Source organism: Typopeltis vanoorti, chromosome 16 (genome assembly GCF_054136105.1).
Source record: "Typopeltis vanoorti isolate ZY-2024b chromosome 16, IOZ_Tvanoo_1.0, whole genome shotgun sequence".
Lineage (NCBI taxonomy): Eukaryota > Metazoa > Arthropoda > Arachnida > Uropygi > Thelyphonidae > Typopeltis > Typopeltis vanoorti.
The window spans coordinates 444,163-472,047 of record NC_143564.1 but is presented as its reverse complement, the minus strand read 5'-3'; the positions used below and the strand labels follow the sequence as shown (position 1 = coordinate 472,047).

Genomic DNA, 27,885 nt, shown 5'->3' with positions numbered 1-27,885 from the left:
AGCCTGGCTCCCCACTGATGAGACCTCAATAAAGGTCGAAACCAGTCTGGGTAGTGGCCCCTTGCCTTTAATACAAAACATCATACATCCCCTTCTTGGAGATGTGTTTTGGCATTAAGGGTAAATATTAAGATTAGTGATCAGAGCTTGCTCCACCTCTACCACGAGTTGCCTTGGTCTTGCACTACCTGTGGGATCAGCTAGTCTTGCATAAATTGCAGGCGCAAACTTGACATTTTGTCTGTTTGCTTACTTGGAAAAAATGGAGTAAAACCAGGTTTAAAATTGCTTGGTATCTTTAACATAACTATACCCAAGTTAAAAATACTTTCTATATCCTCTTATGTACTGCAACATGTCCATACAAAGGATGCCGTTCATCATTTAGTTATTGTTTCTGCTCATATCTGCTCTGTGTAGTGAGGAGGTGCAATACCAGACAGTGAGTATATAGATGGTCAGTTTTTGTAGGCTTAAGGCAGCCGGTAATGTGCCGCCATGTTTCATTAAGAACCTTATCAATAATTTTGACATGTGATGATCTTTCCCAAACAGGGCTAGCATACTCAGCTGTCGAATAGCAGAGTACCAGTGCAGAGGTGTGCAGTACTTGTGGATTTGCACCCCACCAAGGTGATGTTAATCGGTGCAGAATATTATTAAGTATTTGAGTTTTAGCTGCTGTCATTTAGGGTCCTGTCTAGAAATATAATTTCTAGATAGGACCCTAATAATTTATAATTTACGGTCCTGTCTAGTGTAGCATCTAGGGTAAGTTGGATTTGGATAATTGACCAGTTTCACACCATTCCATTCTACATTCAACTCTCTCCTCACCTCTCTATTATTGAGATGGAAAAGACACATTTGGGTTTTACTGGGATTTGGTTTTGGTTGGTTTTCCTTATAGTAAACTGTAAGGGTTTCTAGCTCTTGTGTGAACTGCTTCTCAATGTCATCAAAGGATTTTGCTTGATAAGCTATTGCCCGGTCATCTGCGTATAAGAAGGTTCTTGACTGTGGGTTTATAGGTTGGTCATTAGTATATATATATTGAAGAGGAGGGAAGATAGCACACTTCCCTGAGGTAGACCATTTTTCTGGATACGCCATCTGCTCTTTTTTCCTTGAAAATCAAAGAATCTCCTGCTGAACAGCAGCACCTTAAATATCTCCACTAAGTAATAGCTGTTTGTCATGCTGTAAATTTTGACTATAAGCTTTCTAAGATTTAGTGTGTCATATGCTGCTGTCAAATATATAAATACAGCTCCTGTTGCTAACACTCCCTTTCAAAGCCATCCTCAATAAACTGTGTTAAGTTTAATACTTGTCCAGTGCATGATCTTCCTGGTCTAAATCCTACCTGTTCTTTTATCAGCACTTTCTCTATTTCTGGACTTAGTCTGTTCAAGATTAACCTCTCATACAGCTTCAGTGTTGTGCATAGGAGAGCTATAGGCCTGTAGCTCTTTGGATCCTCAGCAGGTTTACCCGGTTTCAGGATAGGTATTACTTTCGTTTGCCTCCATATGCTGGGTATTTTAGCAAATTTCCAACAAAAGTTGAAAAATTCTAACAACCACTCTGTTGCCTTTTCTCCCAGATTCCTTAGTATCTCGTTTCTGATATCATCTATACCGGCAGCTTTTCCTGATTTTAAGGCTTTCAGGGCATTTTCTAGTTCCTCTTTAGTAAATGCTGCTTCGAAGAGATTATTTTCTTTAACTTTAACTTTTTTAATATAATCTTTAGGTATTTTTCCTTTGGTACTTGGTTTACCATTCAGAGATAGCTGAGTTGCAATTTGGTTTGCATTTATATTAACTTCGGTTGCTGCTGTTGTGGGCTCACCAGATAATTTTTTGAGTAAGAGCCAGGCTTTCCTGCTACTGTGTTTCATATCTAAGCTTTTAATTTTCTCTGCCTGTTGTTGACTTCTTTTTTCAGACAGTGCTGCTATAAGTTCCTCTCCTGCATCAATTGTTTCTGATGAAAATGGATCTTTATCATATAGGTCACAATATCTTTCATATATTTCCACATTGTGCTCTGTAAAACCTGGAATGTAACATGTTCTACAACCTCTTGGGATGTGCCTGGTAGCAGACTGTCTAATAGCTTTGATGAACTTCCCATAATTTTCTGGTCTGGGTGAAATGTTGGTCAGGTTTATGTCTAATTCTGTTGAGAACTGTTCCCAGTTAGCTTTTTTAAAATTAAAGCATCTTCTAAGTGGGATCTCCTTAAGTCGGACTGGTGGGAAATTTGCAACATTATTGGTCTACGTTGTGAACTTGGGATTGGTGCAAGTACCTGTTTAGTGCACATATTAGCTATTACTAACATCCAAGGTCTGGGTTATAACCTCTTTTCCATCTTCCACTGTTAAATGATCATGGCTGTTTAGGATCAGTGTATAAGATTCATTTGATTACGTTCAGCCCACTGTTCAACTAACTCTCCATCCTCATTTGTTACACTATAACCCCACTGTGTGCTATGACTGTTAAAGTTGCCTATAATAATAGCAGATTTCCTTTGTGTCAAGTACTTTGTGTGTTAAGATGACATTTCAAAAGCAAAGGTTATACTGGGTGTTTATATACTGAGAAAACACTGATGTTATCCTGATCTATTCCAAGGATTTTTATGTTATTTTGGTTTGTGATTAGGCATCCTGTAACCTGGAGCTCCTGCTGAGTGATGATAGCATTTCCATACTTTTGATATGGTATTGTATTTCTTTTATGAGCTTCATTCCAGAAATTTTAGGTCTGACTTGTTGAGGTCCTTTGTGTCTACAGGAGACATAAAATGTGAAATTTTATGTCTCCTGTAGACATAAAATATCACATTTTTGTTCTTTACACATTTTTGCAATAAGATCCATGAATAAGGCTTTATTCATAGATGGATACTGAGTGGTGAATGTTAGAAGTGAATAAAGAGGATGTATTCCAAATACTGAGTATGCTAAATGTCAATAAGGTAGGAGGAATAGATGGAATTTCACCATGTGCTTTAAGGGAATGTGCTATGGAATTGACTGTGTTGTTAACTTGGATGTTTAATGAGTCTTGCAATGCAGCAGGTTCCTGAAGAGTGGAAGGAGGGTGGTAGTAGGATGAAGGCATCAAACAATATGCCTGTTTGCATTTCTTCTGTAGTTGTTAAGATTTTGGAGAAATTGGTAGCAACTCATGCAGAATTGGGCAGATGAGGGTAATATTATTTATGCAGGCCAGCATGGATTGTTAAAGGATGCTCTTGTTTTAGTAATCTAGTCACCTTTTACAATGGAGTAACACGAGCAGTGAATGAAGGTAAGGCATACACTGTAATTTTTTTTTTTGGACTTTTCCAAGGCATTTGACAGGATACTAAATGACAAGTTGATTTTTAAGTTACATCATATGGATTTGTATATCAGGGCAGTGGATTGGTGATTGGCTCTCTGACAGATATCAGACAGTTGTGTATGGGGAGTAGTATCAGAGAGTAGGAAAGTTACAAGTGGAGATTCACAGGGTTTTGGAAGTTTTTTTTCCCACTTGGTTAGACTGTAAATTATATATTTAGTTTAATCCTTTATCCAAGTGTAAACAAACAAACTTTGAGCCTGAAGTATCTTCAGGACTGGAGCAACTCATAACAAAGGTGGATTAAGTTCTCATCACTTTCCTTAGTATCCAATAATGCAAAGCACATCTCCTTGCAGACATGTATAATGCTATGCATTATGGGAAGGGTCACTACCTAGACTGGTTTCAACCTTTATTGAGGCCTCTTCAGTGGAAGCCAGACCCAGAGGTGATACCAATGTTGAAGCAATGCAGAACTCATATTTCTATATGCCACTTGCCAAAAGATGGAAATATGAATTCTGCATTGCTTCAACCTTGTAATGCAGCAGGTTCCTGGTATCACCTCTGGGTCTAGCTCCCACTGACGGGACCTCAATAAAGGTCGAAACCTGTCTGGGTAGTGACCCTTCCCATAATGCCAATAACCATTACACAGGTTATTGGTCATTACAACTCCAAGGAGTCCAAAGACTCATCGAGGGAGGGCACCTTCTCTACGACTCTCTGTCTCCACAACTCAATCCACCAACTTCACCAACGGCATCTACCACCCACCACCACCACTGGTATTTTCACAGGCAATCACAAACATCCATGTCCATGACGGGATTCGAACCTGCAACCTTTTGATTGGAGAGTGGATATGCTAACCACTTGGCCACATTATTCAGGCCTAATGCCACTTTCTTTCACATTATGAAAGAAAGTGGCATTGGGCCTGATATTAGAAGTGGACATGTTAAACGTTATGCAGATAATGTTGTACTCATAAACATATCTAGTTCAAGTCTCTAGGATTCTCTAACTAAACCGAATAACAAATTTGATATGAAAATCAGCAATAAAAAGACCAAAAACTATGAAAATAGGAAGAAACATTGAACACATCAAATGCATTCTGAATGGCAAGTCTGTAGAACAAGTAAAATATTTCGGCTATTTAGGCACAATTTTTTAGTGAAGATGGCAAATTCTAAATCTGGAAATAGACAAAAGAATAAGCAAAGCTGGTGTGGTGGGTTGCCAGCTGAATAAATTTGTATCGAATTTATATCGAATTTTGAAGAGAAAGCCTTAAACTCTGCCCCACAAAAACCAACCATTTGGCTTCGCTATGTTGATGATGTGTTCGCTATTTGGCCACATGGCTCAGATGCACTCCTCTCCTTCCTAACACACTTAAACAACCAACACCCCCAGAATCAAATTCACCCTGGAAGAAGAAAAAAACAACTGCCTTCCTTTCTTAGACACACTAGTCACCTGCCAGCGTGATGGAACCTTGGTTTTCTCAGTCTATAGAAAACCCACCCATACAGGCAGATGCATTCACCAAGGGCTAAACTTATATGTTCAAATGACAATGCCCTAACTACAGAACTAAACGACATGCCCAACATTTTCTCAGCCAATGGCTACCCACCCAAAAAATCCAAAAAATATTGAAACCAGTAAACCACCACAATCCCCTATATCTGAGACACCTCGGAAAACATTACAAAAATCCTAAAAAAACATGACCGAACTTCTTGTTATAGACCATAAAAAAAATTGGCATCCCTTATCCACTCTACTAAAGACCCCCCCCCAGACCTACCTGGTGTATACCAGGTCCCTTGCAACTGTAAGCTGCCCTACTTTGGCCAAACAGGCAGGACAGCAAATATCAGAATTTCAGAACACAAGGACTACTTCTGGTTTCACCAATACAGCCACTCTGGTCTTGCTGACCATGCCTGGATACCTGCCATAGAATATGGTGGAAGAAAACCACGATAATACATGGTAGTGAATACAAATATGAAAGGCTTTTCATGGAATCAGCTTCAGCCCTAAGAAACAATCCAAACCTCAACAAATTTGGCTGCATGAGACTGCCTCAAATTTGGGAAACCTACATCAGAAGACCTTCAGCCCAATTGCCCCAAAATACCAACATTGCCTGCTAGAGGGCACCATCAGGACTTTAGGAGAAATAATAGCTTCCTTCTTCCTCACTTACTGTTTGTTGTGTCTCATGCATGTCTTGTTCTTAAGTTTCTTGAAAATGGCAACGTGACGTTGTCGAAATATTGAAGTATATTAAAATTTATTTTAATGTATATCCTAGTTGACGTTGTAATTTCCTTAAATTATTTAGTCTCATCATTGGGAACCAGACCCAAAAGTGATACTAAGGTTGAAGTAATGCAGAAGTCATATTTCCGTTTAAAAGTAGCCAAAAGGTTTCATGCCTTATTACTAAAATACTCTGGATTAGAGACAGATGTTGGAAGTTTTTCCACTTGGTTATACTATAAATTAAAGATGCCAAGAAATTATATTCTTTGTTATATTATATTCAACATCTATCTCTAATATCTAATAAATCCAGTATTTTAGTAATAAAGTGTGACACCTTTTGGCTACTCGTATATGAAAATATGAGTTCTGCATTACTTCAACCTTGGTATCGCTTCTGGGTTTGGCTCCCACTGATGTGACTTCAATAAAGATCAAAGCAGGTCTAAATAGTGATCCTTTCCTTAATGCATAGCATGATACATGTCCATAAGGATATGTGCTTTACATTATGAGATACTAAGGCAAGTGATGTAAAGTCATTAGTCTCTATATATGAGTTGCCCAGTCCTGAAAATAGTTCAGATGGAAACTTTGTTTGCTTACACTTGAATAAAGGATTAAACCGAGAATATAATTTCTTGGCATCTTTAATTTATATTTAGTGGATGGTCTGTAGAATGATCTACTAGTGCACTCTTGAAAAAAGGGATTTGGGTTGTTCATATTGCATGCCATTGAAAGGTATCATGAACCATTGTTATGGAGACCAAATTGTGGTCTCCAGTAAGCAGAGTGGTATTTTAGGTAATGAAAGTCATGTACGATGTAGTAGACCTATCCTGTTTCAGGGAATACTCACTGATTTTGCACATGTCTCCTTTTGTGGAGACAGGGGTCACACTAACTACAAGAAGGTTAACTTGACATTTGATTAGGTGTGTGGCTATGTACTGTGCTTTATCTTTCCATTAATAGCCTAACTTGGTTCTTCAAAATAATTTTTTTTTTAATATAGGCACTGTTACAAATTCACACTTTTTTTTTTTTTTTTGCTGAGAAGGTAATGCAAAAGAAAAGTACTTTTTTTAATTTTGAATTTTTTTCCCTTTGATACAATATCTGTAGCTCTAATACTGGATCTCTTGAAGAATGCACCTATCGTTAATTAATTTCCTTTTCGGGATTTTATTATGTGCTATACAGTTTTTGATGGCATTAAATTCTTTCCAAGCATTATTGTTTTGAGTATTCTTGGTATTTCAACACTTTGAAATACCAAGAATACTCAAGTTCCAAATAAGTTCACTTTTGAACTTATTTTGTATAATCTTTCTGACTTCTGTTTACAGCTAGAAGCTATTTTAAATTATTTTTACAAATGGAATTACAGTGGCTTGCTTCTACTTGAAGACAGAAACTTATATGAAATAAGTATCAAAAATTTGCCTGTGAATTTTGCAATGCACAATAGTTTTTATTATTCTGTTCATACTGCACTTTATATAGAAGACTTTGTGAGTAATTAAATTAGTCTTTAACATTAATCATAACTATGTGCATATTTTGAAATATCATTTTTGTTTTCTACTGAATATTCATTATTTTCAGCTTTATCTTCTTTTATAATGTATTCCTCATAGGAAAGGAAATGGGTTCTTCACTCACTTAGTTAATTTTTCATATCAGCAGCTGTTCTGTGTTAATGCTATCTGTTCACTTAGGTGAAGTACGATGCATGTGTTTAATGCACCTACCCAAAGTGAGCAGTCATTTCATAAGTCGGTACAGCATTGTTGTACCAACTTATGAAATGTGCATATTCCGAACCTACCCAAAGTGAGCAGTTATTTGATAAGTTAGTACAGCATTGTCATTATCATAGTGGCAGAATGAAGTAATATACAAATTAGAATATTCATGCTTTAAGTAATTACACCACTGATTAATTTAAGATTTGGATTATAATATGTACAGTTAAGAGTCATCACTAATAATTATACTTTGAATATTTTTATCTTTTGTGAGTTCTTTTACTCCATTAGTGTTATTTCAAGATATGCTATGTTGTCAGTTATATATTTGGTTTAATCCTTCATCCAAGTGTAAGCAAACAAAGTTTGTGCCAGAAGTATTTTCAGGACTGGGGCAACTCGTGGTAAATGTGGTATAAGTTCTCATCATTTGCCTTAGTATCTCCCATAATGCAAAGCACATCTCCTTGCAGACATGTATAATGCTATGCATTAAGGGAAGGGCCACTACCCAAACCGGTTTCGACCTTTATTGAGATCTCATCAGTGGGAGCCAGACCCAGATGTGGTGATTCTAAGGTGTAAGTAATGGAGAAGTCATATTCACCTATACCAGTTGCCAAAAGGTGTCGCACCTTATTATTAAGATTCTCTCGATTAAAGGTAAGTTGATTGAAGTTTTTTCACTTAGCTATGCTACCATTATATATTTGGTTTAATCCTTTCTCCAAGTGTAAGCAAACAAAGTTTGCTGCTGAAGTATTTTCAGGACTGGGGCAAATGATGAGAACTTTACCACCTTTACCATGAGTTGCCCCAGTCCTGAAAATACTTCAGGCTCAAACTTTGTTTGCTTACACTTGGATAACGGATTAAACCAAGTATATAATTGGTAGCATAGCCAAACGAAAAATCTTCCATCAACATGCTATGTTGTCATCATAGGTTGATGGAGAGATATCAGAGAGTGGTTTATTCAGGAGTAGAGTCTAAAAGATGGCTTGTGACTAGTGGTGTGCCACAGGGTTCTGTTCTTGGACCACTACTTTTCAATTTGTTCATTAACGATATAGGAAAGGATCTGAGAGGAAGTGTTTACTTGTTTGCTGATGATGCAAAGTTGGGTAGAGCAATTGTGAGTGCACAGGATGTCAAAATTTTGCAAGATGATTTGGATAGTTTGGAGGACTGGGCTAAGAAAAATGGATGAAAAAAGTTGTTGAAAGTTTATTTTTCACTTGGTTAGAGTATAATAAATTTAGTTTAATCCTTATCCAAGTGTGAGCAAACAAAGTTTGCGCCTGAAAGTATCTTCAGGACTGGGGTAAGGTGGTACAACACCCGGGCAACTCGTTGCCAAGGTGGAGCAAGCTACCAACACTCCTGTCTCAGGGAATTAAACTAAAGGATTAAACTAAATTTATTAAGAAAAATGGATGTCGATTTAATGTGGCAAAGTGTAAGGTTATGCATTTTGGAGTGAAAAGATTAGCCACAGTATATCACATTGGTGGAACAGTACTCCAAGAGATTGATGAGGCCAGGGATTTGGGAGTGTTGGTGGATAGGGAGTTGAAGTTTAGGGGACACATCGCAAAAGTGGCTAAATCAGCTCATCAAATCGCTTGGTTGCTGAAAAATGCTTTAACAAGCAGAGACAAACATGTTATTGTTCCTCTGTATCGAGCCTTGATAAGGCCCCATAGACTACTGTGCCCAGATATGGGCACCAGGGTTTCTTCTTGATGGGGAGGAGGTGGAGAGGATCCAGAGACGAGTGACCAAGATGATTGCAGGTCTATGGAATGAACCTTATGAGAACAAGTTGAAGATTTGTGGGTTGCAAAAATTGGTTGATAAGTGGAAAAGGGGTGATATGATTGAGACATTCAAATTACTGAAGAGTTTCTATAAGATTAATTCAGAAGATATTTTTGAGAATAGGACTGTGGTGGGAGGACTAGGGGCCATACATGGAAGCTGGGCAAGAATGTGGTTAGCAGGGGTGTTAGAGCTAGGTTTTTTACTTGGAGAGTGGTGAATGAGTGGAATAAGCTGCCAGAGTGTTGTGGGTGCTATGACTGTGAATGAGTTCAAGGCGAAGTATGATAGATACTATGTGAATGTCGAATAGTTGTTCTTGATACGACGTTATGGCCTCCCTTGATGAGTTTGTTGACTCCTTGGAGTTGCCCAAAATAATGATAATAATAATATAGTTGGAGGGAGAGAATTAAGCATGGAGAGGAAGGTCATTCCTTGTAGTTAAGTAGGAGTGTAGTGATATAGCGTGAGAGTGCTATATTTTTCTTACAGAAGGTGAATGTGACAGATTGATTACATTATTTATGAACAATTTAAGGAAATATATGATACGTAGGATTGCTTAATGATTGAACTGAGATAACTAGGAGACCTCCACAGAACCTATAAGGAATGTAAAGAACTGACTGGAGCTCTGTAAAGAACTGTATTGGATGAAGCTACAGTGTAATCATATAGGTTACCTAATCATACAAAGCCCTGCTATTTTCATCAGAAAATCAAAGCAAATGGGTCAAGTCATTTAGTGAAACATTTTCAACAGAATCAAAGATAGACACCATCATTGTAAAAAGCATTTATGTAGAATTAGAGCAATAGGAAATATTAGGAAATATAGAAATATTATGTCAAAATAACTGGCATGTGATATGAATCCTAAATAATAAGTAGAGATTTATTTAGGTACTATGAATTAGAGAAAGAAGTAACTATATAATTCAATTAAGATGGAGGTAAACTCTTGATTGGAAGCCAATTTCAGGTAGTCATGCTAGGACTTTCAAGGGGAATTGATCCCATGGAAGATAGACAAGAAGTACAGGAATTTTTGAATTCATTTGGAAGGATAGTTGACATTTAGGCACAGTTTTATGAAAATGCATATTAAATATGGAAATAGACAACAGAATAAGCAAAGAAATTACTTTGCTTATTCTGCCTACTGGTATGATTGGGAACCAGTTGAATAAATTTGTATGGAATAAGAGAGGAATTAGCCAAAACACTTAACTATCAGTATACAAGACAATGTTCAAACCAGTTTTGAGTTATGGATCTCAGAGTTGGGTTAGAAATAAAGCACTTGATCAAAGACTAGAGACCACAGATATAAGGGTTCTGGGAAAAATTGGGGAGTGAATCAATAGTAGGAATCATATTAAAAATGAAGATATCATTTTTAATATGATTTTTAATAGGAACTTGACATTGTTAGCATTCAAGAATCTGTCAGCAGAGCTAATCTAAAGTGGTATGGCCACTTAAATAGAATGAGTAAGGAAAGATTAGCAAAACAGTTGTTTGATGCCAAGATGACTGGAAAAGAGACCCAGAGGAAGATCAAGCTCCAGGTGGATTGATTTAGTCAGAAGTGCCTTAGAAGACCAAATTGGAGTGCTGAGAAGTAATAGAATAAGGAGGAAAATTGTTGATAGCAGATTAGTAATGTAAACTTAAGCATTCTGTCATAGCAGCCTGTACACCTCTTGAGAGTACATATCAGAAAATAGATGATGATGATGAAAGATGTTTCATTTGTTGCTGAAATTACAACAGTAGTTACAAAAATTGGATACTTTTTTATATGTTTTACAAGAATTCACAAAGAGACTGAGAGAATTGAAAAAGAAGCTGCAACAATGCTACAACAAAATCCTGAAGTTCAAGTATCTTCATTCGGTAGGATAGGTTAAAGATACCAAGAAATTATATACTTGAAATTAATCCTTCATCCCTTGACATTAATCCTTCATCCACGTGTAAGCAAACAAAGTTTGCACCTGAAGTATTTTCAGGATTGGGGCAACTTGTATAAGAACTAATGACTTCACATCACTTGCCTCAGTACTCTATAAAGCAAAGCACATATCCTTATGGGCATGTATAATGCTATGCATTATGGGAAGGGGGCACTACTCAGACTGTTTTTGGCCTTTATTGAGGTCTCATCAGTGGAAGCCAGACTCAGAAATGATACTAAGGTTGAAGTAATGCAGCAGTCATATTTTCATATATGAGTAGTCAAAAGGTGTCACACCTTATTCTTAAAACACTCTGGATTAGAGATAGTTGTTGGAAGTTTTTCCACTTGGTTATACTATTAAAGATACCAAGAAATTATATACTTGGTTTAATCCTTCATCCAAGTGTAAGCAAACACAGTTTGCACCTAAAGTATTTTCAGGACTGGAGCAACTCATATAAAGAAGTTAATGACTTCACCTCACTTGCCTTAGTATCTGCATTTCTTCTGCATTACTTCAACCTTAGCATCACCTCTGGGTCTGGCTCCCATTGATGAGACATCAGTAAAGGTCAAAACCAATCTAGGTAGTGACCCTTCCCATAATGCATAGCATTATGCAGTTGTATAAGACCCTGATCAGACCACACTTGGACTATTGTTCTCAGATTTGGTCCCCATGATTTGAAGGGGATAAATTAACTGCGGAAAGGGTACATAGGCGGATAACAAAGATGGTTTCAGGACTATACAATGATAGTTATGAGGATCGGCTGAGGGAATGTGGACTGCAGAGTTTGGTGGATAGAAGAAGGGGAGGTGATATGATTGAGACTTTTAAACTGTTGAGAGGTGGTTGCAGGGTTGACACTGGGGAGTTCTTTTGCTCAGTTGAACAGCAGGAAGGAGAGATAAAAGAGGCCATCCCTGGAAGTTACGAAAGGAAACTGTGAGCAAGAGGGTGAGGAATGGTTTCTTTGCATGGAGGGTGGTTGAACCATGGAGTGCATTGCCTGATGGAGTGGTGAGAGCAAGAACGGTCAATGAGTTTAAGGAATGGTATGATAGAATTTGTGTTTCTTAGGGGGGGGGGCCTCCCCTCGATGAGTCTTGATAGACTTTGTGTTTCTTAGGAAAGACCTTCCATGATGAGTCTTTTGACTCATGGAGGCCTGAATAATAATAATAATAATAATTATGCATGTCTGCAAGGATATGTGCTTTGCATTATGGGATGCTAAGGCAAGTGATGTGAAGTCATTATATGACTTCACATCAGCTTTTTTATATGAGTTGCCCCAATCCTGAAAATACTTCAAGCATAAACTTTATTTGCTTACACTTGGATGAAGGATTAAACCAAGTATATATTTTCTTGGTCTCTTTAATTTATAGTATAACCAAGTGGATAAACTTCCAGCAGTAAGATAGGTGTCTGATAGAGTAGGAGTACTGTTTATACTTCTTAGCTGAACTGTGTAGTGATAATGCATCTGGAGGAAATAGGCAATGAAAAAATGCAGAATGATGCAATATTATATGGCTTGTTAAAGAAAATGAAGACACTGCTTTGCAAGAGCAATCTGTTTTCTGTTAGATTTTTTTAACTTTCTTCAAGGAATGATCACTGATTTTTTCGAAAGGAAAATCTACTACTTAGTCAAACAAAATGCTGTACAAACAGTATCTTGATGCTCTGGAAGAAATAAGAGATGCACCACAATCTTTGGAGATAATTTTAGATAACATAGTCTAGGTATGTGTACAATGGTATTCCGATAATGCACAGATAGATGTTTTCATGTTGAATGAAAGAAAACTAATAGTCAAAGTAATGTAGTTGATTAAAATATTTTTTGAAAATGAATCAGAAATTGCTAAAGCTTTCTCAACATTTGATACATTTAACTGGCCTGAAGATTTAGAAGATTTTGGGTAAACATTTCAAGAAATATTTTGATGATAATGAAGAATCAGCTTCAGTAAATTTGGTGAAAGAGTCATATAAGTTCATATTTGTGGGGAAGCATATAAACATTAAGGACATATTTGAAAGGACAATGAGTAATAAGAACAAGTTCCTGTTTCTTCAACTGATTGAAATTGTAGCCTTTATGCCAACAATATGTCATCATGTGCATGGGATTTTAGTCAAATGAATCTAATAAAAGAAGTTGAGGTTATCACTGAATCTCTCCACCCTGAATGACTTATTGATGATTCATATGAATGGTCCTTCTCTATAGGACTTTATTCCAAATAAATCTAGTAGATAAGTGGTATTTTACGAACAAACAAACAATAACCAAAAAAAAAACTTCCAACAACAGAAAAAAAAGATACACTGGAGGACATATACAGCTCTTATGTAAATGAACTGTAAGTGTTAGTGGCATACGTTGTAAACCCACATTAAGGGAAACAATATTTTGTATAATTACATATAATATTTAGTATGAATTAAAAATGTATTACTTTGTTTTGTCATCATATTTAATTTTTTTAGAACATTCCCTATGACAACAGAGTGTTTATATAAAGAAGACTGATCTGTTGGATGGGCAAAATTTCTTTTTGTGGTTAGCAGATTTCAGTTGTATTTCTAGAGCCCTACCCATACTTATGCCCTAATCATTAATGACTCCATCTACAGTGTTCACCTGAGAGACATTGTTGTACCATTGAAGAAAGACTAGGAAAAATAGTTGTGTTTTTTGGATGAATCTTGTTTCCAGTTCTGCCATATGTGTGTGTGTGTATGTGGAGAAGTAGGAGAAAACCTAGGAAGATGAATCACTCTGATGCCATGGTCCAGCAGAAACAGGCAAGCAGTAGTATTATGGTATGGGAGATGTTTTCCTGGAAAACTCTTGGATCTTTTGTACTTGTACACTATACTATGAATGTCACAAAGTACTTGTGACTGATCAGGTACACCCTTCATGGTGGCTGTCTTCTCAACTGTATAGATGTGTTCTATCAGGATAATGCATTATGCCATGTTTCTGGCATCATTTAAGAGGGGTTTACTGAATATGACATCAACTTCCATTGCTGCTGAATTCACTATATTGGAATCCTGTAGAAGATTGCTGGGTTACATGGGTTTGAGAGATCTGGCATTTGAATCCCACACCCAACACATGCAGATCTATGGAGAAAAAATATTTCCACAGTGTAGTATAGCATGTCTCCTGCAATATTCAAAGGTTATATAGAGTCTTTGCCACATCATGTAACAGCAGTTCTGGCAGCAAGAGGGGGCTATGAACTATTAGAACATTAGTCATAACGTATTTTGACTGAACACCTTATATTTGTGTATGCATGCATGCTTTTTAGTTACGTTTCACATATAAATTAATTATTGTATTTAGAATATTGAATATAAGTTATTTATTTAAAACACTCATTTTGTAGTGCTGTTGTTTATTCATTTAAAGAGATATTATTTTCAAAGAAAATTTTTAATGTTTGCAGGATATTAACTCTTGTTTTTTTCTCTTGGTGTTTTCATTTTGTGTTGGAAAAAATTCATTATTTTCATATAAATTTTTATATTTCAAAGCTTGAGATATCATTCCATTCTTTGTTATTAGATGGGGTTCTTAAGGGTCAAGGCTGAATAACTTGGAGGAGACATCCACATGCCCTTTTGGGGAATGCAGAGAACCGACCAGTGCTTCTGACCTGATGTCCAATCCGCACCTTCTTGTAGTGTACCCTGTTGGGTATCCACCCAGATACTTAATGAACGAGGATGGGCTGACAATTTGGGATCTAGCTAACCAAATTGTATTCTCATTGGCTTAAAACCATAACTCAAAATGATGATACAACACGATGTACCATGTTTTACCATCATTTTGAGTTATGATGGTACAACATGATGGAATTTCATGCCAGTTGGGGAGGGGTGCCCAGTTAAATGAGGTCCCTGTTGTTTTTACCAGGGAACCAGGAAAAACAGTGAAAAGTCAGCTACTGGAACAAACTCCAACTCAACATCAGCAAAAATCAGGATTGGCACCATCAACATAAGAAGCATCACTTGAAAATAAATGGAACTAGCAGAAGAATTGGATAAGTACTAGATTGACATAATAGTGTTGCCAAAACAAAGAAGACAAAAACAGGTGAGATCTTTCTAAGCAACAAAAATAGGATGTTATATTCAGGAAATAACAATCAGGGAAAAGAAGGAGTAGCTATAATATTAAACACTAAATATGAGGATAATCTTCTTGAATGGTATACAATATCAAGTAGAGTGATGTGGGCTAATATTAGAATGGGGGAATTGGACAATGAGACTTATTTGTGCTTATGGTCCCACAGAAAGTTCTAATAAGGAAGAAGTGGGGGAATTTTTTGAGGCATTAGAGAAAGCAGCTGACACAATGAAAAAGGAAAAATTTGGTCCTTGTTGGTGGAGAGTAGGAAATTATTACCAGACATATAAAGATGTTTTGGGAAAATTTGGAGAAAAGAGCAAAGCTGGTAATAATAATGGGAAGTACCTGCTAGATTTCTGCTCAGGACACGTACTAGTTATTACTAATACCACATTCCAGCATAAAAATGTGCACAAATTCACATGGAAAGAAGATGCATGAAATAAGAAAAACCTCATTGATTCTGTTATTGTTGACAGTGATGCTTTCCCACTCGTTTTAGGACAAGAGTACACAGAGGATTTGAAATAGGAAGTGATCCACATTTAGTGTTGAGCAGGATAAAATTGAACTTCATATTTAAGAGAAGAGTATGTAAGAAAGGTGTGAAATAAATCATAGTTGAACAGCTGTCAGATGTGAACTGTTGACTCAAATAAGACTCATACACAAACATTATTCAAGAAATAAACCTTGGCGATTCATTGGCAAATGCTGAAGAAAACTTTGATTGATTCAGCCAGAGAGAGAGAGAGAGAGAGGCATGTGGTGAGGTAATTTTCAAGGATAAAAAAAAATCAGAACTTCATGGTGGACTCACGAAATTAAAGGGACAGTCAAGAAAAAGAAAAAGGCATATCAAAATTTTCTGGGAAGTAAGTCACCCTCTTAGGGAATACAGAGAAAAACGTAAGAAAGCAAAGCATTGTGTAAAATTAGCTAAACGAAAGTCACGGGAAGACCTTGGTAAGAACACGGAAAATAAATATCAGGAAGGTGGTAAAATATTCTGGAGGCTATTATAAATTTTGTTTAATCCTTTATCCAAGTGTGAGCAAACAAAGTTTGCACCTGAAGGTATCTTCAGGACTGGGGTAAGGTGGTGCAACTCGTTGCAAAGGTGGAGCAAGATAACATCACTCCTATCTCAGTATCTCCTATAATTCAAAACACATCTCCTTGCAGATATGTATAATGTTATGCATTAAGGGACGGGCCACTACCCAGACTAGTTTCGACCTTTATGGAGGCCTCTTCAGTGGGAGCCAGGCCCAAGTGGAGATACCAGGCAGAAGCATTAGCAAAGTCATCTCTACCTATGAGATAGGAGTGATGGTAGCTTGCTCCACCTTTGCAACGAGTTGCCTGGTGTTGTACCACCTTACCCCAGTTCTGAAGATACTTTCAAGCGCAAACTTTGTTTGCTCACACTTGGATAAAGGATTAAACTAAATTTATTATAGTCTAACCAAGTGAAAAATAAACTTAATATTCTAGAGGCTGTTGAAAAAGCTCAAAAATGGAGAAAGAGTACTGTAAAAGGAATTAGAGATGATAAAGAGACATGAAAACTGAGGATAAAGATGAACGTATGGATTAATTACTTTGAAAGATTGCTAAATGAAATGAGCAGTGATAGCATGATGGCAGAAAACACTCAACAGGAATGCTATCTGTAATATATATCCATACTTGAAGTAGAAAAATCTATCACTTGAAATGTTGAAAGGCTGCTGGAGTAAATGATATTTGACCAGAAATACTAAAATATGGAGGTATAAAAGTTTTACTGTGGCTACACTGCATATTTCAGAAGACATGGTCAGAGAGTCGAATTTCGGATGATTGGAGTAGAGCGCTGATAGTACTCATTGATATAAAAGTGAATAAAGCTGAATGAAAATTCAGAGGAATTTCTCTGTTTAGTGTTCCTGTTAAGATTTATGCAAATATTCTTGAGAAACAGCTAAGAAAAATGGTGGAGGAGAAGTTTGGAGATGAACAAGCTGGGTTCAGGCTAAACAGATATTGGCAGGATCAGATTTTCACTTTAAGACAAATAGTTGAGAAATCATGGAAATATAACAAGGATCTGTATTTAAGTTTTGTAGATCTGGAAAAGGCATATGACCAGGTGCCAAGAGGAAAGCTGTTCAAAATGCTCCACTTATATGTTGTAAATGGGACATTATATCAAGCAATACAAAGTTTCTATTTGAGTTGTAAATCAGCAGTTTGAATTGAAGGAGGTACAACAAGATGGTTTGATGTTAAGTCAGGTATGCGGCAGAGGTGTACATTATCTCCACTGTTATTCATTATCTATATGGATCACATTATGAAAGAAAGTAGTATTAAACTTGACATCAAGATTTAGAGATGTTGGTCTCAGCTCTTTACTCTATGCAGATGATGTTATACTTCTAAATAAATCCAGGACAAGTCTGCAGGATTCTTTGACCAAATTGAATAATTGTTATAATAAATTTGTTATTGGAATCAGCATTAAAAATACCAAAACTATAAAAATAGGCAGAAACATTCATAACACCAACTACATCCTGAAAGGAGAGCCTATTGAACAAGTAAAACATTTCAGCTATTTAGGTACAGTTTTTACTGAAGATGGCAGGTTAAATCTGGAAATAGACAAGAGAATAAGCATGGCTTATATGGTGGGTAGCCAACTGAATAAATTTATATGGATGGTTTTAATCCTTTACCCAAGGAAGCAAAACAGTGTTTTCCATGTGAAATAAATTCACGTCTCAGCTACTTGTATATAGAGGCTATTGACTTCATATCACTTGCTTTAGTATGTATCCCATAAAAGCACACACCCTTTCAGACATATAAAATGCTATGCATAATTGGAAGGGCCGCTACCCAGACTTGTTTTGACCTTTATTGAGGTCTCATCAGTGGGATCCAGAGCTAGGAGAGATAATGAGGTTGAAGTAATGCAGAAGTCATATCTCATATACAGCAATCCCTCGATTAGTGCGCCTCTAAAATTCGATTAATGTGCCTATATACATCTTAAAAATAAATGTTACAGATTTTAAAAATTTTCGATCTATACATTTTTATGGCTAACTATTTAAAAAATCACTCACCAGGATGAAATAATTTAGTTACCGATTTGAAACATTTTACAAAGTTATTTTTTAATGGCATACTACACTATTTCCATGTACACTATGTTCCAAATTTACCATCAAAATTTGTATTATCTGCTTTACATGGCATTTTTTGATCATATCTTGTGCAATTACTGTATTTTCCTTACTTTTTTATTTTAAATTATTTTCCTAACCTTTAATCACGAGTAAAAGAATTAGTGAGCAAAAAATAGAAGTGTGAAAATGATTCAAAAAGTAATCTCATTGGAAGAAAAACTTGAAATAATAAAGAAAAATGAACAAGGCGAGTCCAGAGCAGAGATAGGACAAGAACACAAAAATGGGTGAATCAGCTGCTGAATACAAAGAGAAAGGTAACATTGCTTCAAGTTCATCATGCATGCACTCGAAATCAAAGTATTATAATTGAATTAGAGAGACTTCTTTTTTACATGGATTGAAGATTGTAACCAAAAACGGATCCCGCTAAACACTGTCCTTATTAAATCAAAAGCATTGTCTCTTTGTAACCTGGAAAGAAAGGGTTATCAATGATGGAAAAGAAGAAGAATTCCACATTAGTGCTGGGTGATTTGAGCGTTTCAAAAAGAGAAATAGCCTACAGAATGTTCTAATCACAGGAGAAGCTGCAAGTGCAGATAAGGAGATATCCAGAGATTTTGAAGAAAATTGTGTAAGGAGACTATTTGATCAACAAATATTTAATGTCGATGAAACCAGCGTTTTTTTGGAAGCGAATGCTTTCCAAGACTTTTTTGGCCAAATCAGAGAAATCTCAGCCTGGTTATAAAGTCGCAAAGTCAAATGAGATTACTGCTAGCAATATGCGAGTCGTTTGGAAGCACATTCTTCCACATTGTGCAAATGATTTTAGAGGCTTTTCAAATGAATCTAAGTTAATTAAATCTCATTCTGAGGAGTTGAGTGATTCCTACCTGCTAAATTTAGATACACAATGGGAAGATCCTGAAGAATATGAAGAAAATTTAATCACTGACAAGCTCAAAGTGGTTTCACAGAAACAATTTGAAAATAGCTTTCGTAAAATCGAAGTTTTTAAGCAGCAATGCTTAGAAACAGACCCTGGTGAAGAGAGAACCAGTAAAATTTGCAGAAGAGGCAATAGGGTCATACCATCAGTTGTATGAAAAAAAGAAACAATGCCCACCGAACTACGTTAGCTCAATTCTTTGTTAAGATGCATAATAATAAATTTATATTCTGAATATGTTTTATTGTCTTTTAGCTTCATGGTTTTCCTTTAACTAGATCCTGAGATATACCCTAATTCTTTTATAAAAAAAATTAAGGGTCAAAAAAGAAATCTGAGGAACGAATTATACATTTTCCCATAGGTTATTATATTTGATTAGTGCGTTTTCGATTAATGTGCCTGTTTTGAAGAACGCATTAGGTGCACTAATCGAGGGATTGCTGTACAAGTAGTCAAAAGGTGCTAGAGCTTATTAATAAAAAAATCTCTGGATGAGAGAAAGATGTAGAAAGCTTTTTACCTTGGTTCTATTAATTATGTAATTCTATTAATTATAAATAAAAAAATTAATAATTCTATTAATTATATAATTACATCTTTTTCTCATCCAGATATTTTATCCAACGTCAGGAAGTTGATTATGATGACATTATTAGGCATAGTTTGATGTTTATAAGATTCTAGCTTTTTATTAGCTAATATTTTTATATGATAGAGTAGTTAAGTTCTATCATTAAGGCTGAGCATTTAATATACTCACGTGCTCTCCACCCAACAGTTGGAGAGCGATTTATTATATTTTCATAACTGCTGGATGTTTGTGTTCTCTGGTAGGTTTCTATTTTTCAGTAGGAATACCCTTGCACTTCAGTATGAAACTAATTTTTCCATGCAAATCTCATTTTTTAGATGGCAAACCTATCACACATTAGTACTGTATGCTACTTGCTGTATGTTGCAGGCTAATAATCCTGACAAATTCTATAGAGGTTAAACACAGATCTATTTTTGTAACATCTTTTGGCTATCATAAATTTAGTTTAATCCTTTATCCAAGTGTGAGCAAACAAAGTTTGCGCCTGAAAGTATCTTCAGGACTGGGGTAAGGTGGTACAACACCGCCTCTTTTGGCTATCGACAAGCAGAGTGGCAGTCGACATGCACTAGGTGATGAAATTCATGTTTGACATAAAGACATTCAAAATCATCTATATCACAGTGAGATATGGATCATTTTGAATCCTTTGTCTTTTCAAATGGAAGCAAGTTAACAAGTCTCATACTCCTGCTGACAAATCAGTTAGAGAAGACGTGCATCGACAATGGTTAACTATTCAAGATTGGATTAACTATCCTCTTTGATATGTCATCTATTGTAGCTGCTTCACATTACTTTACCAATAAATTGAAGGTACAGTCTTAGACAGGTCTCCTTCTGCAACACTTGTTGTTTCATGAAGCAATTCAAACATTGCCTATTATATATCTCTCCTAAACCTTCCTTGTGCATAAATATATGGGTGACATTTTTGCAGTTCGGCATGGTTCTTTCACTTGATACATGCTAAACTGCAAACAATATTATTTTTATCTGAAACCTTCAAGGAGTCAAGGACTACTCATCAAAGGAGGCTATTAATCACCCAAGCTGGTCATACCTTCCCTTAAATTCATTCACATTACATGCACTCACTACCCCTAAAGACAAACTTTTACACTCACTCACTGCTCTGTGAGAGAAAAAAATAACTCTTACTCCTTTCCTGACTGTGAACAAATTTAACTTCCACAGATGCCTCCATACTCTCTCCCCACCTTCCATATATTGAAAAATTTCATCAGACAATATCCTGTAACTATTCTAAACTTCTAAATCCTACAATCTGGATATGGTCTTTGTAATTTTTCTTTGCACCTTTTCCATTGCATCTTTATCCCCTTGGAATCCAGGAGACCAAATCTGCACACAAAAAACCAGGTGTGGTCTTATCAAAGCCTTATAAAGAGGCAAAATGACTTCCTTATCCTTAATGTCAAGGTTCGCTTCAACATTGCAATTATTCTTTGAGTTGTTGGAAGTTTATTTTTCACTTGGTTAGACTATAATAAATTTAGTTTAATCCTTTATCCAAGTGTAAGCAAACAAAGTTTGCACCTGAAAATATCTTGAGGACAGAGGTAAGGTAGTACAACACCAGGCAACTCTGAGCAAAGGTGGACCAAGCTCTCATCACTCCTTGTCTCAGTATCTCCCATAATGCAAAGCACATCTCCTTGCAGACATGTATATTGCTATGCATTAAGGGAAGGGCCACTACCCAGACCGGTTTCGACCTTTATTGAGGTCTCGTCAGTGGGAGGCAGACCCAGAAGTGGTGATACTAAGGCAGAAGCAGTGGAGAGGTCATATTCCAACATCGTTCTCTAAATCCAGAGTAATTTAATAATAAGGTGGTACACCGGTTGGCAACTCATATAGATAAATATGACCTTTCCATTGCTTCTGTCTTAGTATCACCACTTCTGGGTCTGCCTCCAACTGACAAGACCTCAATAAAGATCAAAACTGGTTTGGGTAGTGGCTCTTCCCTTAATGCATAGCAGTATATATGTCTGCAAGGAGATGTGCTTCGCATTATGGGAGACACTGAGACAAGGAGTGATGAGAGCTTGGTCTACCTTTGCTCGGAGTTGCCTGTTGTTGCACTACCTCACCTCAGTCTTGAAGATATTTTTGAGGTGCAAACTTTGTTTGCTTACACTTGGATAAAGGATTAAACTAAATTTATTATTTAAACTAATGGGATATTAAATCCCACATTGTTTTAAAACCGAATAAGAAACTCAAAGATTGGAATCAGAGAGTTTCATGCTGAATATAGTATAGTAAACTGTAAAAGTATCGGCGAGTACTAGCGTGAGATAATGCACGTAGTCCAAGTATATAGTACAAACTCGGGCAACTCACAGCAAAGGTGGTAAAGTTCTGATCGCTATTCTTGGTATTTTCCATAATATAAAACATTTCCCAGGAAATGTATGCTATTATTACATTATGGTAGGAGGTCACTACCCAGACCGGTTTCAGCCTTTATTGAGGCTTCATCAGTGAGTAGCTAGACCAAATTAATACCAAAGGGTATAGCAAAAAGAACTTATATACTCTGCTATACGAGTTGTCAAAAAAGGTGCTATATACTCTGCTATACGAGTTGTCAAGAAGGTGCACCCATTAAGTTACTTAAATATAAAGAGCCACTAGACCTCATTTCAGCGATATAAACATTATTTAAACTAAGGGGATATTAAATCCCACATTGTTTTAAAACCGAATAAGATACTCAAAGATTGGAATCAGAGAGTTTCATGCCGAATATAGTATAGTAAACTATAAAAGTATCGGCGACTACTAACGTGATCTAATGCAAGTTGTCCAAGTACGTAGTACAAACTTGGGCAACTTGAAGCAAAGGTGGTAAAGTTCTGATCACCATTCTTGGTATTTTCCATAATGTAAAACACATTTCCTAGGAAATGTATGCTGTTATTACATTATGGTAGGAGGTCACTACCCAGACCGGTTTCAGCCTTTATTGAGGCTTCATCAGTGAGTAGCTAGACCAAATTAATACCAAAGGGTATAGCAAAAAGAACTTATATACTCTGCTATATGAGTTGTCAAAAAAGGTGCTATATACTCTGCTATACGAGTTGTCAAGAAGGTGCACCCATTAAGTTACTTAAATATAAAGAGCCACTAGACTTCATTTCGGCGATATAAACATTATTTAAACTAAGGGGATATTAAATCCCACATTGTTTTAAAACCGAATAAGATACTCAAAGATTGGAGTCAGAGAGTTTCATGCCGAATATAGTATAGTAAACTATAAAAGTATCGGCGACTACTAGCGTGAGCTAATGCAAGTTGTCCAAGTACGTAGTACAAACTTGGGCAACTTGAAGCAAAGGTGGTAAAGTTCTGATCACCATTCTTGGTATTTTCCATAATGTAAAACACATTTCCTAGGAAATGTATGCTGTTATTACATTATGGTAGGAGGTCACTACCCAGACCGGTTTCAGCCTTTATTGAGGCTTCATCAGTGAGTAGCTAGACCAAATTAATACCAAAGGGTATAGCAAAAAGAACTTATATACTCTGCTATATGAGTTGTCAAAAAAGGTGCTATATACTCTGCTATACGAGTTGTCAAGAAGGTGCACCCATTAAGTTACTTAAATATAAAGAGCCACTAGACTTCATTTCGGCGATATAAACATTATTTAAACTAAGGGGATATTAAATCCCACATTGTTTTAAAACCGAATAAGATACTCAAAGATTGGAATCAGAAAGTTTCATGCCGAATATAGTATAGTAAACTATAAAAGTATCGGCGACTACTAGCGTGAGCTAATGCAAGTTGTCCAAGTACGTAGTACAAACTTGGGCAACTTGAAGCAAAGGTGGTAAAGTTCTGATCACTATTCTTGGTATTTTCCATAATGTAAAACACATTTCCTAGGAAATGTATGCTGTTATTACATTATGGTAGGAGGTCACTACCCAGGCCGGTTTCAGCCTTTATTGAGGTTTCATCAATGAGTAGCTAGACCAAATTAATACCAAAGGGGATAGCAAAAAGAACTTACATACTCTGCTATACGAGTTGTCAAAAAAGGTGCTATATACTTTGCTATACGAGTTGTCAAAATCGCTTCATTTCGGCAATATAATGTTTATATCGCCGAAATGAAGCCTATTGGCTCTTTATATTTAAGTAACTTAATGGGTGCACCTTTTTGACAACTCGTATAGCTGAGTATATAAGTTCTTTTTGCTATACCCTTTGGTATTAATTTGGTCTAGCTACTCACTAATGAAGCCTCAATAAAGGCTGAAACCGGTCTGGGTAGTGACCTCCTACCATAATGTAATAACAGCATACATTTCCTAGGAAATGTGTTACATTATGGAAAATGCCAAGAATAGCGATCAGAACTTTACCACCTTTGCTGCGAGTTGCCCGAGTTTGTACTACGTACATTAGCTCACACTAGTAGTTGTCGATACTTTTGTAGTTTACTATACTATATTAAGCATGAAACTCTCTGATTCCAATCTTTGAGTTTCTTATTCGGTTTTAAAACAATGTGGGATTTAATATCCCCATAGTTTAAATAATGTTTATATCGCCGAAATAAAGCCTATTGGCTCTTTATATTTAAGTAACTAAATTTATTATATTCTTTTAGTTGTATTTTCAACTTTTGCTATGTGACCTTTGAACTTGATATAAAAGGTATGAGCTTTAAACTTGATATTCCTATCCACCAATATGCCAAGATTCCCTGCCTCCTCAGTTTCTTGTAGCATAACCCTGCTAATGTAATATGCTACTGGAAATCTCATCACGCAGAAGTGCATAACTTTACACTTACTAACATTAAACTGAGAGTCATTTTCATTTGCCCAAATTTCCAGCCTATTCAAATCATTTTGTAAGTACTGAATATCACTAGCATCCCTGATTTCGCTACTCATCTTTGCATCATCAGCAAAAAATTGCACATCTTGCAACAGTTTGGCCTGGTTGGTAGAGTGGTTAGTTTATCTGCTTTCCAGCCTGCAGGTTCGAATACTGCTATGGGCATGGATGTTTGTGATTGTCTGTGAAAATATTAATGATGGTAGGTAGGAGATGCCGTTGGTGTAGATGATGCGGTTTGCTATAGCTGGTAGAGGCAGAGAGTTGTAGAATAGGTGCCCTCCCTGAGTGAGTTTTTGGACTTCTTTTAGATGTAATAATAATAATCTGATGTTAGACCTTACGTGATGTGATTAATCTGTAGAGTGAACAATAATGACCCAGGGACTGAACCCTGAGGTACACCACTAACAACTTTAATCTGACAGATTCACACCCACTGTATACCACTTTCTGGTATCTGTCTGTGATCTATCCCCTGATCCAAGTCAGGAGTTTATATTCCAATCTCATATTCTCCAGTTTATGCAACAGCCTTTCGTGTGGTATCCTATCAAATGCCTTAGAAAAATCCAATGTTATCATAGTGTATCCATTCCCTTTATCCAACTCTTCCATAACATTGTTTTAAAATATGAGCAAATTGCTAAAACATGACCTTCCTTTATTAAACCCATTCTGCTCTTTGCAGAGTATAGCTTGTTTGTCTACCCATTTCTGTATGTGAGTTATTAGCAACTTCTCTAAAATCTTCATTACCACACCAGAGATACTGATAGGTAAATAGTTAGACACATCAGTTTTTGCACTGCCCTTGTACAATGGAACTATCATACATTCCTTCCATTCCTGTGTTATCATTCCTGAGCTGAGACTTAAGTTATATAAACATGTGAAAGGCCTAGCCAATTCAGCTGAACATTCCTTTAGCAAATAGACTTATGTTCCATTTATCCCTATTGATAAATTCTTATCCAGCTCTTCAACCTCATTTTCATGATTTTCATATCTTCGAGATTTTGCCATGAATATTAGCAGTATCCACCATTGTATCTAGTTCACTTTTGTAGTACAAGAAGAACATTATCGGATTGCCATTTTAGGTCTCCTCTTCTGCATCATCCAGCTGGTAGCCTTCATTTTTTTGTTTTTAGAAAGTACACAGTGGACTTTACATTCATGTTCTTCCACTTCATCATCATCCTTATCAAAAATCTTCCACCATTAACACTTGCCTTGTACGTTGAACTCACTCTTTCTGCTCCACTGAAGTCTCTTTGTGCTCCATTGCTGCTTCAAGAAATAAAGTCCATCTTCCATACTAATGCTTCAGTGTCTTATGTTAGCAGTCATTAATAGCTATAGTTTCCTTGTCACTTGCCTTCCAAGAAGTGGTCCATCGTGTTACCATTCTTGTGTTAAAGGTGTTTCAGAAGGAATAACCAATTGCTTAGATCTGTTGGCCTTCATGGTTTATTTCTTTATTTATTATTATTATTTTTTTGCCATATTAGCAAGTGCCTTTTTGGTTTTTAGAAATTACTCTAAAAATAGTCATTACTTTTTTTTTAGAATTAATGATTTATCTCTTATTTAAATTTATACAGTTAGGAGCTTATTGTATTTTGGACTGTGCGAGCATCTAGTATTTTTCCAGTTTTCTCTTCTACTTATTTAATTTTTAAGTTTTACTGAAGATCCTTTAGATACTAGAGTGAAATTAAGTAAAAAGTTTCACTAAAGTTATTTTGTTATTTGTAATTATTTATTTATCAAAGGCTTGGAGAAGCAAGTTATTTATCTGTAACAGAACTTGATATGTCAAGTATTTCCCTGGAGATATATTTATTTTTGTATTTATATTTATACCATCCACACATACATGCAAAAATAAATTATACATGGTTGTTACATATTTCATGCATATAGCTTAGAAGAAGAATATATAAAGGCATTCCTAATGCAGTTAGAGGGGAAGTTTGGTGCAGGCTATTAGAGGTGCCACAGGTTAAGCAGGAGCAAGAAGGCAAGTACAAGGTTTGTGTTCACTTTGTCCTCTTGAAACTGTGATATTCTAGCATTGTGCATGTAAGCACTAGTTAAAACAAGACACTGTAACTTAAAGTGTTTTTACCTCCCTTCCATAGTTTTTCAGAACTTATTAATTATTTGATTTTCTGGTTTGGAAAATCAAACTGACAAATGCAGGTTTAAATAAAACTGAAGTTTCTAAAATCTAGGATGCATCACTGTTTTGTTAGTTATATAGTATGTGTTCTCACAATCTTGCATTCCTGCTCACTACAGGATTCTCTAAATCCAGTATTATGCTATTGATGTAATATTTGTAGAGTGAAAAATGTAGCATAATCACAAATAATGACAAAAATGGACTTTGGAGATCCAGGTTGAAAATTATATCTTCATTAACATATGTTACCAGCAACCAACCCAACCAGTATTACCACTGTTTTTCAAACACTAGATAAAATTTTCTGGAAAAATAATTTTTGGAAGTTTTTTTTGCAGGTCCTTAGTTATTGCTTAGGATTCCTGCCATCTGTAGATTAGGCATTAAGCATGATTGTGTTGTTTTAAAGCCTATTAGCCCACCTTAGTTTACAAGCTTTCAATAAGTAAGAAGGCTCTGAATACCAAATTTGATTATCTTAGCTCTTACTGGTTAGAAGTTCCCAGATGAGTCTTTGACTCCATGAGATCTTGGGGTAATAATAATAATAGTTCTTTATCAACCTCTCTAATTTTCTTGTTTGATTTTGTGGTGTATAAATAGCTGGTTGAGTGTGTGAGCAGTGTAGTTACTCTCTAGCCATGCTGTGGATTTGAATCCCCATCATTAATATAGAAAAATTCATTACCTTCTGTGAGACC

General features: G+C 36.1%; 1 protein-coding gene across 4 annotated transcripts in view; it reads left to right on the top strand.

The window, feature by feature from the left end:
• Positions 1 to 27,885, top strand: part of LOC150097824 (USP6 N-terminal-like protein) — a 475,396-nt gene that overhangs the window by 161,582 nt on the left and 285,929 nt on the right. For all 4 annotated transcript variants that reach the window (XM_090406042.1, XM_090406041.1, XM_090406038.1 and 1 more), the window contains one exon: positions 26,923 to 27,030. In XM_090406042.1, the coding sequence (XP_090262168.1) occupies positions 26,923 to 27,030 (108 nt within the window). The remainder of the gene's footprint in view (positions 1 to 26,922; positions 27,031 to 27,885) is intronic.